This window comes from Solea solea, chromosome 6 (genome assembly GCF_958295425.1).
Source record: "Solea solea chromosome 6, fSolSol10.1, whole genome shotgun sequence".
NCBI classification, from domain to species: domain Eukaryota; kingdom Metazoa; phylum Chordata; class Actinopteri; order Pleuronectiformes; family Soleidae; genus Solea; species Solea solea.
In genome coordinates this window covers 21,356,979-21,372,749 of record NC_081139.1, presented here as the reverse complement: position 1 = coordinate 21,372,749, position 15,771 = coordinate 21,356,979, and the positions used below count along the sequence as shown (strand labels likewise).

The following is a 15,771-nucleotide window of genomic DNA, read 5'->3' as shown; positions in this document are numbered from 1 at the left end:
CAACGACAGAGCAGCGTTAAGCAAGACAGAGCCAATGACGTGATTCCCGGGAAATGAAAATTCCAAGAAAATTACAAAGATGGGCTTGTCCCGAGATCCCAAGGACAATGACTTGTCCAGATGCAGAGTGTGCTGCAAATCAATAAAAGTGGACGCCATGGGTGAAGACGCTCTTTCAAGTTTGCCCTCCCATCTTAAGCTGTGTCAGCACATTAGGTACTTGAATTTGAGGGAATTGTTCCTGGAAAGTCCTTGAAAAACCCTTGGCTTTGACATAAACCAAGGTGTGTTAAGCAAACCGAAATTCCTAAAAATGTTTTTGTTATCTTCCCAGAACTTCCTTCGTTGTCAGAACAACAAGAACAACTACAACCTTGTGTGTGAGACCCTGCAGTTCTTGGACTGTATCTGCGGCAGCACCACGGGGGGGCTCGGTCTGCTGGGACTGTACATCAATGAAAAGAATGTGGCCCTCATCAACCAAACTTTGGAGAGTCTCACAGAGTATTGCCAGGGCCCCTGCCATGAAAATCAGGTACACAAACAAACACAACTGAGGGTTCTAAGTCTCCCTCTGATCTCTCTCATACATTTTTTATGCTTCTGCTCCTTCAGAATTGCATTGCTACTCATGAGTCAAACGGTATCGATATCATCATCGCTCTGATCCTTAACGACATCAACCCACTTGGAAAAAAGCGAATGGACCTGGTGCTGGAGCTCAAGGTGAGTCAGAAGGGCTGATGAGTGACTGCAGACGAGGAAGGGTTCATTACAAAATGGGTTAAATCTGGCTTTGGGTTTCAGACCAAAAACAACAAATGCAGTAGTTTCCTTTCACAGCTGGACAGAATATTACTGCTGTAAGAGCAGGACAGTTATTCATCTGAGCTGAGCTTGCTCTTGTGCATTCCTGCCAAGACAAACAGCAGCGGACTGCATTTTCTGAGAGCAGCACGGTGTCTGGCTGTTTTCCTTGGATAAAGCTACTGAGTTTACATTTTTATCTTAGAGCTCTCCTTTCCCCTTGACCCCCCCCCCCCCCCTCTGTCTTCATCACTCTCAGAACAATGCGTCCAAGCTGCTGCTCGCCATCATGGAGAGCCGGCACGACAGCGAGAATGCTGAGAGGATCCTGTACAACATGAGGCCGAAAGAGCTGGTGAGGAAGGACATGTTAAACGTTTTTTTTTTTTTTTTCACTTTTCTTGGCTTCACTCAACATGAACTGAGCTTTGTGTGTGTGTGTGTGTGTGTAGGTGGAGGTGATAAAAAAAGCCTATCTACAGGGAGAGGTAGAGTTTGAGGAGTCAAAGGAGGAGGAGGATAACGGGGAAGAGGAGGAACATGATGCCGCTTCCCCCAGAAATGTTGGACACAACATCTACATATTAGCTCACCAGGTCTGCTCCTCATCTCGGAAATGTGACGTGCAGAAGCACAGCATGACAGCCAACGTTATGAAATATAGAATTAAAAACACACGTTGTTCCTGTGACACAAGCTCACTTTTTTGTTGGCTGTGTCCTTCATGCAGCTGGCGCGTCATAACAAGGAACTGTCCATCATGTTGAAGCCAGGAGGGGCCAGTGGAGAAGGAGATGAGGCCCTGGAGTTCTACGCCAATCACACGGCTCAGATAGAGGTCGCGACACACAACCTTTGATACTTTTTTGAAGTGAATTTCACAATCAAATACAAATGGAAGTTTAAAGATAATGATCTACTCAACAATATGTTGTACGTATATTAAAACAGTAGTCACATAATGGCCATTAGGGCTTACAGGCAGAGCCCAAGGCATAAGAGAACTAAGCAGCTGCCTAGGGGCCTCCAGATCACCAGGGGGCCCCCAATAACGTATGGAGAGGAAAAAACCCATTTCATCATATTTAAGAAATCTTCAGATATATGTAGATTTCTAAATAGTGTTTTACTTGTTGTTGTTTTTTTTACCTATGTCCTTAAACTGGTTAACTTGTTTAATTTAATTTAATTTAATTTAATTTAATTTAATTTAATTTAATTTAATTTAATTTAATTTAATTTAAGTCTAACCACACTTAGTGCTTCATTGTGAATATGAAAGTAAATTAATACATGGCCCCTTTTATGATTTTACTGCCCTCTGAAGTTAAGAGTAAAATACAACTTTAATGAATGCATTTGTGTTACATTGGTATTAATAATAGGAAAACACTAGCTACTTTGAGGTGGTGGGAGATCCACCTTCGGGCCCCATGAAGGCTTGGGCCGGCCCTGCTTGTAGGGCACGATTAAATTGCTCCCTAGAGATATATGTAGTATGTGACTGTATGTCCCTCTCTCCAGATTGTGCGTCAGGATCGTACCATGGAGGAGATAGTTTTCCCCGTGCCCAATATATGCGAGTTCTTGACCTTGGAGTCAAAGCTGAGAGTTTACTACACCACAGAGAGAGACGAGCAGGGCAGCAAGATCAACGACTTCTTCCTGCGAGCGGAGGATCTCTTCAATGAGATGAACTGGCAGAAAAAACTCAGAGGTAGGCAGGGTTCAGGAGGTAAAAATGTATACACGTCAATATTTCTGGTCTCTCAGATGATGCAGAGTCCAGCCACCCATGCGTTGTGTACCACTTTATCCTCCACGTGAGGGTCACGCGGGGCTGCTGGTGCCAATCCCAGCTGACATAGGTGGGGTACACCCAGGATAGGTCGCCAGTCCATCGCAGGGCAAACATTATAAAGACAAACAACCATTCGTTCACACACAATTGAGAGTGTCCAATTCACCTTTGCATATTTTTGGACATGTGGGATGAATCCGGAGAAACCCCACGCACACACAGTCTTGTATAAAGTACCTAAAATGGATAAAAGTACAAGTATCTTACCAGAAAATTAAAGTAAAGTACATGACATAAGTATCAAACCTATTTCTGATATAAAATGTACTTAAGTTTTAGGAGTGAAAGTATTAAAAAAGTGAGGAGTTAGGATTGAGCAATGGTGAAACAGTGGTAGGGCGAGTTGTCTTTCAACTGGAAGGTTGTGGGTTCAATTCCTGGCTCTGCTAGTCTAGAGTGTGAATGGGCGAATGGCAAAACTGTAGCGTGAAGCTGCTCATCAAGACTAGAAAAGCGCTCTATAAATACAGACCATTACCAACTCTTCTTCTTCTGATTTGATTTGGTAGTAACGAGTAACAAATGTATTTATATAGAAATATAAATGACAAAGTAAAGTACAGGTACGTGAACACTGCACACACAAGGAGAACATGCATGATGGGAACATGATGCACACTCATTTATGCTAATGTAAAAGGTTTGCAACTTCATTCTTTCTAAAAATGTACTTTAAATTCCCATGATTTGACTAGAGATATAGGAGGTGGCGGTGTGTCCACAAAGCTGGTATAGAAGGATGTAGCGAGGAGGAGCTTGTTGGTCCTCATTGTCTTCATAAATGTGTCAGGTTCTGGCCAGCGTGCAGGTCAGCTCAAGTGGAGCGTGATTGCCTGCTAGTGTGTCTCTCTGACACACTTTACCCGCGCCGCTCACTCAGTGGGGCTTTTACATGGATGACATTTTGACATGTTAGACGCACAGCACAGCTTCGGTTACAGGGTCCTGGTGTTTAGAATGCTGGGCTCACTGCCACTGAGTCAGGCCTTACTGAGACACACTCGACAGACGCTTTTTTTATTGTTATCAATCACATCTGCTGGGTGTTTTTTTTTTTTTTTTTCTTCGTACCATGACCTGTCTAAATTTCTACTGTAAAATTGGTCTTTGCATGCTGGGATTGAGCGACGCCCCCGCGAGCCTAAACGGCGTACACAGCTATGCAAAAGAGATGGAGCGATGCGTATCCCCATTTCAACAGCAGGACTAATGTCTTTATGTGTGTGTGTGTGTGTGTGTGTGCGTGCATGCGTGCGTGCATGTTTCCACTGTCTAAAAGCAGACAGGGGCTTTCCAAGTTCTCTGAGCCGTGAAGCATTTGTACAGGAACCATATGAATCACAACTGAGAGCACACTTGCTCACACACATACAAAGTCTGCATACCCACACAAAGCCATATTTTGTCTCGCAGTCAGAAGAGGGGATGGACACAGAGAAAAGTCCCTCCATCTGTTTTTTTTTCCTTTTCCCCTAAAGGCAGCGGACAAACAGTATTCTACAGAAAGTCAGATTGTTTGGAATAAATCCCCCTTTTTTTAATTATCTTGAAACACGATTTTTTTTTTTTTTAAAACATGATCTCACTGCGTTTTTGTTTTTTTTGGTACAGCACCGTCTACAGCACTTAGTGTTTGTATAATGTTGATTTCTTCATGAGGAGTGTGAGCTCACTTTTTCCCCCGTCCTTTCCTAGTGTTGGAAAATCTTTTTCTTTAATTATTATTATTTATCAAAGAGTTTGTATGGTTTTAATAAACTTAAGCTTCTTTGCAAGAAATCACAAGATGGTCTGAACAGTTTTTACTGAACTTTTTACACATTTTATAGTAAATTCTCCCTAAATAATCAATCTTGTTTGTGATCAAATTTGATGGCCTGTCACCTTTTACAAAAGCGAACCTCTGGTAAGGCCAAATAATACAGTAAATATGACTCACTCAAGATCCACCAATTATTTCCAAAGAAATGTATAATTAGGATGATCCAAATCCTGCCTTGCAATATTAGGGATGGTTCTTAAAACACTGTAACTAAATTTGTACCTTAAGTTAATAGAATTTGTCCAATTCCTAGTAAGTTTATGTGTAATTGCTGCTGAGAAATAAACCACCAAACAAACATTGGTGAACTTGTATTTGGCAGTTGTTTGTAAAGATGTGTAATGTCTGTTTGTGACTCTCCCTCCAGCCCAGGCGGTGCTGTACTGGTGCTCCAGAAACATATCAGTGTGGAGTACCATCTCCTTCAACCTGGCTGTGCTCATGAACCTGCTGGTCTGCTTGTTCTACCCCCTGGAGGGGATACATGGAGGTCAGTCACAGTTGACAGCTGAGAGTGAGAGCAGCATTTGACCTCACTCGCATTACTTTTCCACTGTTCGTCATTCATGTATACAAATACACCGACAGCACAATATCCAGAGCTCGTAATGTATAATAAATCATAACCGCCCATCGTGAATATCTTAGATATAGTTCTCCTACTAATCATCCTCAAACAAAGGAAAATAAGGATAAGGAAACTTGGTGGTGGAACGAGGAAATACAGGAAGTGGGACGGCCAGGGAGACGGAGAATGTATGCAGGAGTACTGGGAGTGTAGGTGTTCGGCAAAAGAAAAGCTTTATATTGAAGTGTACAAGAGGCTGGACACAAAGGAAGGAGATGACTCGGCTAAACAGGGAGACAGTGCTGGGAAGGGTGTGCAGAGTGATTAAGGACAGACATGGAAGTGTACCAACAAGCAAACAGAGAGACTGTTGAGAGGATGGAAGGAGCACTTTAAGGGGAGCTGATGAATGAGGAAAATGAGAGAGAGAGAGAGAGAGAGAGAGAGAGAGGAGGACAGATGGGGGAGAGATGGTGCCTCATGAAGTGCAGGGGATTAGTAAGGAGGAAGTGAAGGGGGCTAGGAAGAGTGGAAAGGCAGTTTGTCCATATGACAATCTTGGAGAGTGAGAAAATGCCAGGAATGGAGTCTAGTGGCACCAATTTTCATGAACAAGGGTGAACTGTAGTAATTCCAGAGGTTTAGGTTCTGGTTTTCACTTCCTTGGTTCCTGTTTTATTTTGAAGTTTTTCCTTGTGTGTACCTTGTCCAGTTTTGCTTCCTGTCCCGTCTTCCCTGTTGATTGTCTGTGGCCGTTTCTCAATATCCATACTTGTGCGTACTTGTGTGTACTTGCGCACTCCCGTACTTGTGAAAACGTCATCAGCCTCAGTCCCAGTTCCGTTCCAATTCTCAAGTAAGCGAACAGCGAGGACGGTTCTCAAACCCGGAAGTGTTCTCGCTCCGCCCATTTTTACCAAGTATGCATCGGAGGTGACTTAAGCGTACTTGCGATGGCCATGTATCCCAGAATACATTTCGGCGGAGCATAGCTGCAAATAATAGAAATATAAATCTGAAATAAATATTTTTCTGTGTCCCGGAACAAAGTTTTAACATCATTTGAGGCGAGAAATGAGTCATTTAGAATTCAAACATGTGGTTTGTGTATTAAGATATGACGTATTTATAGTTTGGCAGCGACGTTTGTCAGAGGTGATAAGCTCCGCCTCTGCGGACGCTCGGCGCTCACTGTGCCCGGCACAGAGCAGCGTTACCTCGGCCTGTCCTGATGAAATGATCCGCTGGCTCAGACGTTGCTGTCATTAGATGCTCGGTGTGATCCATAGATTTGTTGTTGACGTGTTATTTTGTTTTTAATGGAAACGTTTTGACCTGACAGTTTGAAGGTTTGTATATTGTTAATGTTTTATTTATTTTAACTTTGAATGTTAGATTTATATTAAAGTCGCACGGTCATTGTATCTGTATTTAAATATAATATGTAAATATTAGATATGTATAGTATAGTATGTAGAGTAGTATATATTTGTACACGTACATATATGTCATACATATATATATATATACTACTCTACAATGCTGTAATATATCTATTTTCCACATTGTATTATTTGTATTGTATATTTTAATAGAAATAAATTAATAAATGAAGTTAAATATTTAAAATGTAAAAATAATAACAACATATATATGCATTTATTAAAAGTATTTCATATGTTCATTTATCAACACTGTAGGTGGCGCTAATGAGGCTGCAGCACTTGGCGCCAGCCACCATTCAAACAGCAGAACAATACATACATACTTGCATACTTGAGTATTGAGAAACAACCACATACTTGTGTACTCCAGACTTGGCAAGTATATACTCCCAGTGTACTCCTCAAGTATATACTTCCCAAGTAAGCAAGTACATACTTGCTTACTTGAGTATTGAGAAACGGCCCGTGTTTCACCTGTGTCTTGTTTGTCTCACCTGTGTTTGATTGTCCCCGCCTCCCGAGTGTATTTAGCTCCCCAGTGTCTTGGTTTGTTTGGTTTGTTTGGTTTGTTAGTTTCACGCCACATTTTCAGTCTTGTCTGTTCCTCTGGTTTTTGTGTGTTCTTGGTCTGCGTGTTTTTGCTCAATGTTGTTTTTTTTGGTTTATATTTTACATTTTGTCTTTTTGTTAGTTTAATTAATTAAAGACTGTTTATGTTCCTTTTTGAAAACTGCGTTTGGGTTTTCCGTTTTATACATCCCAGTGACGTGTATGACAGTGACAATGATTAAAGGATAGGAGGTGGAGCTTGAGGTGGCAGAAGATGCTGGATAGGAAATTAAGTAAGAGAGTCAAGGTTGAGATGTTTTGGTCTCGTGCAGAGGAGGGATTTTGATTAATATTAGACAAAGGATGTTGAAGATGGAGCTGCTGGGCAGGAGGAAAAGAGGAAGTCCACAGAACAGGTTCATGGATGTTTTGAAGGAGGACATGAGGACAGTTGGTGCAACAGAAGACGACACAAGAGATGGAGGCAGATGAGAAAGGAGAAAATGTAAAAAAAAAAGAAGATTTAATAAATAAAGTCTAGTTCAAATCAACTTATATTTGCTCTATGGATTTAGTGAAGGAATTAACAGAAATCTGATATTTTATTCAACAATGCAAAAACATGTATAAATGCTCCTTCCTCTATTCAACATCAGTGGCAAATTTGACATTTACCTCTATAATTGTATTCTTTGTAAATGGGTTAGGGTTTATTTTCTCCACCTCTACACATCCAGTTTCTAATGTTACTATTAGGTCCGACATTGTATTGCCAGTCTATTGATAATAATGGCGTGTTTCCACCGGCTTGTCTCGCCTCGCCTCAGCATGGCACGGCGACTCGAGGCGAGCTGGGACCACAGGTGAGAAAAGGGGCTTTAGACTGTCGGCGGCCCTGATCTTGCAAGGCTGGTTTTCCACTAACAGATGATAGTGTGAGTGGAGACAGCTGTTAAATTAGGGTAAGACATCCTGCATTGTTTCCGCTTTTAAGTCAGATGTATTTAATGATGCAAAACAGGAAGGACAAGACCTCACCACAAGTTGTGTCTACTACAAACTGCTCTTGGCATGTGTTGTACAGCATGTACGTATGCCAGGGAATTCCCTACATTAAATAACATACATTTGCACCATCCATTACCTGCAGCAGGCAGTAAAACCCCTTAAAAAAATAATTTTTTTTTAAACTGTTTTCACAAATTTACATAAAGTTGCTATCTAGAAAGGCATGTCACATGGTGCAGCCGCACACAGAGAAACACTGTGACAGGCTGACTCTCAGTTCTGCTCCCAGGCATCAGCGGTGACACACTGATCTCCTTTTACAACAATGGTTAGATCTCCTGACTTCAAATCGCCTGACTGGGATGAAGAGCAGGACCAGAAAATCCCTCTGCTTTTGTTTAAGACACACCCTCGCATACACAAACACGGACCGACTTCAACCCACACCTCAAAGCTTGAGCTCATATTTGACTTTGAGTACTATGGAGACCACAGAAAACACAGGAGTGTCCCGTGCAATTTAGTGTTCTATAAACAAAGCTTGTATCAGCTCAGGTGTGACGAGTCATGTACAGTACATATCATACGTGCATGACGTCGGAGAGAAACAAAACCAAAGAATCTGTTCTGCTGCCAACTGCTCCTCTGTTGATCTTTTATTGTTTTAATTCCGAGTCAGTGTGTTTGGTTTTCTGTCTGAATCACTACCAGGCTGTCTGGACTCAGATAAAATATCCACCTTAAAAAAATACAACAAGGATACACACAAAAATAATGAAAAGGTCCTTAAGGCAAGGGTCACGCTTTGACAAGGTCAGCCATTTTTCACGACCATGTTTTTATGTTTATAAGCCAGACAGAACGTGTGTTTGAGGTGGAAGCGAATGGGACAACTGTGGACTATCTTACATGACTGTGATCAGTCAAAATAAATGACACTTAAAAACATCTGTATGCATGGAAATCTCATCAGCTAACTGACAACTCAGCAGGCATCCTTTCTGGTATGTGAGGGCGACCATATTTTCCTAATGTGCTTCGAAAAGGGAGGCGAGAGCGGAGGAATCTTCCATTTTTTTGTAAACTGCAGTCGCCCCATTGGAAGTCACTGATTCTTACACACTGTGCCTTTTTAGAAGAACAAGCAAATTAGGTATCTAAATCAAGTCATAGTATGTCTCTACTCATCTTCCTAAATGTTCTTCACCCTTCACTGGAACTTGTTTTGTGGTTTTGTGGCGTTCTCACGTGAGACTGTAGCAAACCTTTTGTCTGCTTTAACAGGCTCTTTCATGGCTTTTGGCTGCTGCCCTTACACATGCTTGCACACTTAGGCACACACACACACACACACTTACTGCACTTCTCTCTCTCTCTCTGCTCTCCTCCCGTTTTTATGCGGGGATTTCAAATGAGGGTTAAAAGAGCAGGAGATCTGGGTCAGTATGTGCTGCCTGCATGTATGGCTGATTGCCGTTTGATAAATAGCTTTGTTTAGCTGCACCAACCCCTCGCACCACATGCTTCCATGCAGACGGTGCATGCTCGCAGCCCCCGGCACTGTTCATGTTATAGATGTTTGCACACAAGCATCTGCCTACACAGTTAAGTGAAGTCTGGGGTAGGCGCTGGGTTTGTGAGTTCATCTTTCGTTCTTTCACATCGCTCGAGTTGTGCGTTGCCTCCGCTGCGTTCCTCATAAATCTTTCAGCTGAGGTATTTTTAGAGATGGCTGTTATGTAAGTGGCACCTGTCATGTGACCTCCACTGGGATTGGGGGGGGGGGGGCTAGAGACTAGAAGAAGGGTAGTAGGGAAGGAGACGTAAAGAAGCACGGTGGGAGGGAAGAATGTAGGGGAGCCAGAAAGGATTCTCTGCTGCCCCACTGACTACAAATATCTTTTGTTCACACATAATATCGGCGCCATTTTCCTTTCTGTTACACCATTTATGTTTTCTTTAAAAGCAAAATGTTAATAATTTTTCTCCTCCCTTTCAAAGTTGTCTGAAGTTTGCTCATAGTCTACAAACACACACACACTTGTATCATGTTTTTAACAAAGTAAAACTGAGTAAAACAGGTTGGGTGTGGACTTGTTTTTCGCTGCGGTCAAACCTGGCCGAGGGTTTTTACCCCGAATGACACGTTGCCACATAAAAACCCCCCTCACAGGGACGCTAATCTTAGATTCATCCCAGGATCAAGGGAAGGTATCAGGTCGGCTTTGAATAAAGCTCGGTGTGTGTGTGTGTGTGCACGCAGAAAGTATGTCAAATACTTTTTGACATACTTGTTATGTAACTGGCTCCCTTTGAGTTCAAAGTCTCACTAATGAAGACCCAGCGTTTGTGTGAGAGGCACAGGTTAGCGGGAGAAGCCTTTTTGAAATCCGTTGATCCAAGCAATTGAGTCCCAGTGCAATAATGTAGCATTAATATAGCAATATTGAATGAATGAAACAAAAACATACCAATCAAATGTATCTGAATGCAGTCACTGCTCGAGTGTGACTTTAAGACTTCTGAAAATCCGTTCTAGACCTTTATACCAACTAGGACTTGTACAATCCTTCATTCAATCAATTCACTATTCAAAAGAAATCTCTACGTAAAGGAATTGTCAGTTTAAACAGTTTGAAAGACATAATATTTAAATAATAACAATATGAGACTAATACATTAGCCAAAATGTTCCAACACTTTAAAAATCTATAGATTTCAATGACGTTTATTGCGTCACTGTATCTCCTACAAATCCCATGATCCCACACTTTTGTTATTGTTTTGACTGATAGACTGTGGCTGTGCTTATGTCTCTGTCCTCCAAGACTTCCCAGCGTGTGTGTGTTTGTGCTGCAGGTATGTTGGATTCACACCTGTCTGCACTGCTGTGGATGGGAGTCTTGGCAACGCTGGTCATCGTCATCATCATGCCCCAACCGCTCGGCATCCGTGCGCTGGTCATAGTCACCATCTTGCGTCTCATCTTTTCTGTTGGCCTGGAGCCCACGCTCTTCCTCCTGGGTGCCTTCAATGTGAGTTGCTCTCTTTTGAAATCCTGAAGTTACTGTCGTTGTGGTATTAAGTGAAATCAAGTTGTCCAAAATGTGGACAAAAAAAAACCCTCTTGTTCATGTCATTGTAAAAGAAACAGTTTGGGGATTTTGTCTGTTGGTGCTAATCAGATAACCCACTGAATATGCAGGAAATTGTGATAAACCAAAGTATGAATCCAGAAAATCGGCAAATTAATTTACATTGAAAATAATCATACATTGCCGCATGAAAAAATTGGTTTTGGCACTCAAAAGAGTGTATATTGTGACACTTCACATATTCACTCTATGTGTAGATGGTTATGAGCATCTAAAGTAATTTGTTATTTATCTTGAGATAAATACCTATAAATATGAACTCATTGGGTCAAAACTAGCTGCATGGCTGGATGTAAGAAGGTACTGTGTTTTTTTTGTGATGTTGGAGAAGCAGCCTGATCATTTACTCACCACTGTGTGTACTTTGACTGATTAAACACGCCAGACCCACTCCCACTCAGACCTGGCCTCATCTGACTGTGGTGGCCCCGCCTGCCCCCCCTGCCCCCGTGCCCCCTCTCCCTGCCAGTGCCTGGCTGTGTTATGGAGTGAGAAGTGCGTCACTGAAAACTATAAAGAGTGATTTGCTCTCAGACTGTTACACACACACACACACACACTCATACAAAGTCTAATGGCTCCCTTCACCTGAATATTTACATTCACATGTGCACAAAAAACAGGTTATTGAGACCAAACGGGTTCAGGCACGAAATCAGATAACATGTTACCATGGACTGCAGTGACCGGGTTACTCCAAAATCTAGTTTACATATGGCTGGCCAGAGGTCACATGTCTGCTTGAAAGGGTTCTGTGTTTTTTTCTTTGTCTGCTGTTGCGTGAATTTGTCAAATAAGTCTACCTGAACTTTGATTTGTTTTATGTGTCAGTTTCAGTCTTAATCACACTCGAGTTTTCTTTATTTCAAATGAAAGGACGCGCTGCTGATGACCTTTACGTCCATTCCTCCCCGAGACGTATACGCCTCTCACAGCTGCCCACATTTCTGTAACAACCCCTTTTGAAAACGTTGTGTATACGGCGTACACAAGTGTACACATGACTGAGAATTCACGAATTATTTTTCTTTATGTAATTGTAATAAAGTGAGATTGACTTTCTCTTCCAGGTGTGTAATAAAATAATCTTCATGATAAGTTTTGTTGGGAATCGAGGAACCTTCACGCGGGGCTACAAAGTCATGGTGCTGGACTTTGAGTTCCTCTACCACCTCATCTACCTCATCATCTGCTGTATGGGGGTGTTTGTTCACGTCTTCTTCTACAGTTTGTTGGTGAGAAATGCTTACGTTTACTGTGCACACACATGCATGATCAGTTTCACACGCAGTCTCTGAGTGAGCGATGAAGACACGATTAAAAATAGGAAGGCTGAAAACCCGTCTGTAAAATACTTGTGCTCTCTTTGAACGCAGCTCCAGCTTTCCACCATGGTGCATTCAAGGGCACATCCTGTTAGCGCGCCAGAATTTGCCTTATATGGTGCTGCAATGGTGTTGTTAGTGTTGTTGTTGTGTTGATTGCTAGGTGTTTAATTTCTACAGCAACTCAGATTTATGTGCTGGTATTCAAAAAAGGTTTTCCATTCACACCAATTCGAGTCGTTTCTCTATGCAGCACAACATATTTCAGTATTCATTCACCTTAAAAGTATTTGAAACCACTTTTTTTTAATGTCCAACACAGTCGTTTTAGACCTTTCACAACACAACACATTTGAGCCATTTCAAGCTGTTTCAAAGACACAGTTCTCCAAACTGTGCAACAAATGTTCCATAAAGCAGGAATAATCAGCCCTCAACATGACTCAGCTAAAATGCAATGGCTGATTTCTATTTACATTCTTACAGTCTGTGCATAGTGAAGCATGTGATATATAGGATTTTTGGATTGTATCAGCTTTAACGGAGTATCGTATCGGCTCATTCATATTCAGTATTCATTCAATTTAAAGGAATAATTCACTGATTTGCATTTAGTGCTATATTACTAGAATAGCGGTACTATTTTTCAAAAAGTACTACCCTATATCACTATTCTAGTAATAAAACACTAAATGCAAATTGGTGAAGTATTCCTTTTAAAGAAAAAGGTGCATGTAAAGCATGTGGGAAAAGTAAAAGCGCAATCATGTTTAAAACATACCGTACTGTTTGCTTCATGTATGCTATAATTTAATAATTCTTACATTCTTTCAGTTGTTTGACCTGGTGTACAGAGAGGAGACGTTACTAAATGTAATAAAGAGTGTGACACGTAACGGACGCTCCATCGTGCTCACCGCGGTGCTGGCCCTCATCCTGGTCTACTTGTTCTCCATTGTGGGCTACATTTTCTTCAAAGACGACTTCATCCTGGAAGTGGACCGGATTCCCAATACAACCATGAGTGAGGAGACTCCCCCGTTTATTTACAATGCCGGGCCTTCAAATAGCCTAGTTGTGCCGGAGCGAATGTATAAATGATGCATGTTTGTTCGTTCTAGAAAGTGGAGCCAGTCTGACCAGCGAGTTTCTGTCTGAAGGAATGTGTCACGGAGGAGTGGATGAGAACTGTACCTCAGGGACGCTGCAGGAAGGTAATGTATTCCACAACTCTCATTAAATCAGTAGGTCATGGATTTTACATGGAATTTAGCTTGAGCTGTTAGTTCACTATTTCAGTCACTCATGTCATATTTAAACTGAATTTCTTGTCATGAAATAAACTTTTAAAATGTGTATCACATACTGCTGAGGTTGGTCACGAAGACTATTTGCAAGTAGTAATTTATCAAACCGTGTATAATGTGATTTAGCTGAAAGTGGCAGCGGTTGAAAAGTTCTAACAGCCATGATGTGGAAATTTGGCTTCTCCGGTTGGATTAAATCACACATAACACACTAAATCACAATGAATACATTAATAAATGACACTGCATAATCTGTACCGCAATACAGAACGACAAAAGGCATGGTTATAGTGGGAAGGGTGCTTATGATTTTAACAAATTCACTGATTTGTTGAATGCAAATTTCAGAAGAAGTTACAATGGCCTGTTATAAACTATGTTAAATACTTGGAATTGTCAAACAGCGCAAGTGAAAGGAAAACTGTGGGATGTTTCACCAAGAAAGTGCGCTCCCTTCTTAAAAAGTATTTATTCATGTGACTCAGCCAGCTGACCTTTGACTCACACATGACCTCCCCGGCCCTCATGTGACGGCAACATGTGAACGCCCCAACAAAAAAGTTTGAATGCTGGGAACTTCCCCTCAGGTTTGGTGGAGTAAAGGTTTCTTTACTGAGGAAAATTTTGGTCCCAAGATTTAAAGGCGAAAAAACCAAGACGGTCACACACTGGTGAAGAGTACTGTACACCATGATGGTAACATACTGTGTGGACATGATGAATAATCAAGACATTATGATTAGTGACTTTTCTCCCAAAATGTTGATCGCGTTTCTGTCTCACTCACAAGTTGAATTAGAAGCTGCTGTTACATTCCAGCTAAACAAAAACACCTCTGCTTTGACTAAGTGCCTCCAGACTGCGAGCCAAAACACACAAACAAGGTTACATTCAACAAATATCAAGTCCTGCAACAAAGCCAAGGATATTTTATCACCAAACACAAGATAGCGCTTCACATCGTACTTCAACACGGATCACAAAGTTGCAAGGCAATAATCATTTTGTTGGTTATCACAGCATACTAGATATCACCAGCTTTTTTATACACTTTTATATGACCTGAATATCTTAATTATTAGCTACAGGACGAATATGTTTGTGTCACACTGTCTTATATCTATTGACATATTTTTGGAGGAGAGATAACAGTATCACCAGTTTCCTGTATCTCAGTGGGCCTTTATTTTGGTGTGAGCATGTGATTGTGTGAATGCATGTGATAATCACATGGCTGGTTTTCATACACACAGTAAATTGAAGTGAGGCTGTGTCTCAGATGGACACAACACAGGATTGTGGACAGTTAAAATTAAATTTTGTTATATACAGAGCAATTATTTTCTTTTATCATACTTCACTTAACAGGTCGTAACAAGTCGTGTCATAATTCAGTTTCCTACTGTGTGTAGATGTATGTTGGTATAGGAGTGTATATGTGTGTTTAAGTACGAAGTATGTGATGAAAAGCTGAAGTTGAAAGATGTCAAGATGTTTGATTCACGTTTCAAGATAAGGAGGAGAAGGGGTGACATCAAATAAGTGACATTAAATAGTTTCTTCTCACTCCTTTTCAAACATAAGATGAAACTAATGGATGTGAATGAGTTCATTTGTGTGTCGAACATAACAATGAACAATTATTCAGTATGACAAGCTAACAGTAACAATATTGCAATACTGTGCTAAAGGTTTTGTAATAACCAGTGATATTATGGTAATACCATCGTTTTTCCTTGGGAAACAACAAGTGTCAGCTTGGGAATAACAATGAGAAATAAGAATGGGACAAAAGGGAGGTTGAATTTCAACTTTTTTAATATAATTTTTTTGATGGCAGCCTATAGATATTCTCATTATAATATTTCTGGATATTACTTTGGGAATAGTAGTGATACATCTTTAATATTTTCTCTGTAGTGTG

General features: G+C 41.1%; 1 protein-coding gene across 8 annotated transcripts in view; it reads left to right on the top strand.

Annotated features, from left to right (window-relative positions):
* LOC131460635 (inositol 1,4,5-trisphosphate receptor type 1) overlaps positions 1-15,771 on the top strand; it is a 78,548-nt gene that overhangs the window by 53,515 nt on the left and 9,262 nt on the right. For all 8 annotated transcript variants that reach the window (XM_058631281.1, XM_058631277.1, XM_058631276.1 and 5 more), the window contains 11 exons: positions 335-535; positions 616-726; positions 1,067-1,162; positions 1,260-1,403; positions 1,538-1,645; positions 2,332-2,524; positions 4,858-4,980; positions 10,920-11,095; positions 12,286-12,450; positions 13,375-13,564; positions 13,662-13,754. In XM_058631281.1, the coding sequence (XP_058487264.1) occupies positions 335-535; positions 616-726; positions 1,067-1,162; positions 1,260-1,403; positions 1,538-1,645; positions 2,332-2,524; positions 4,858-4,980; positions 10,920-11,095; positions 12,286-12,450; positions 13,375-13,564; positions 13,662-13,754 (1,600 nt within the window). The remainder of the gene's footprint in view (positions 1-334; positions 536-615; positions 727-1,066; positions 1,163-1,259; positions 1,404-1,537; positions 1,646-2,331; positions 2,525-4,857; positions 4,981-10,919; positions 11,096-12,285; positions 12,451-13,374; positions 13,565-13,661; positions 13,755-15,771) is intronic.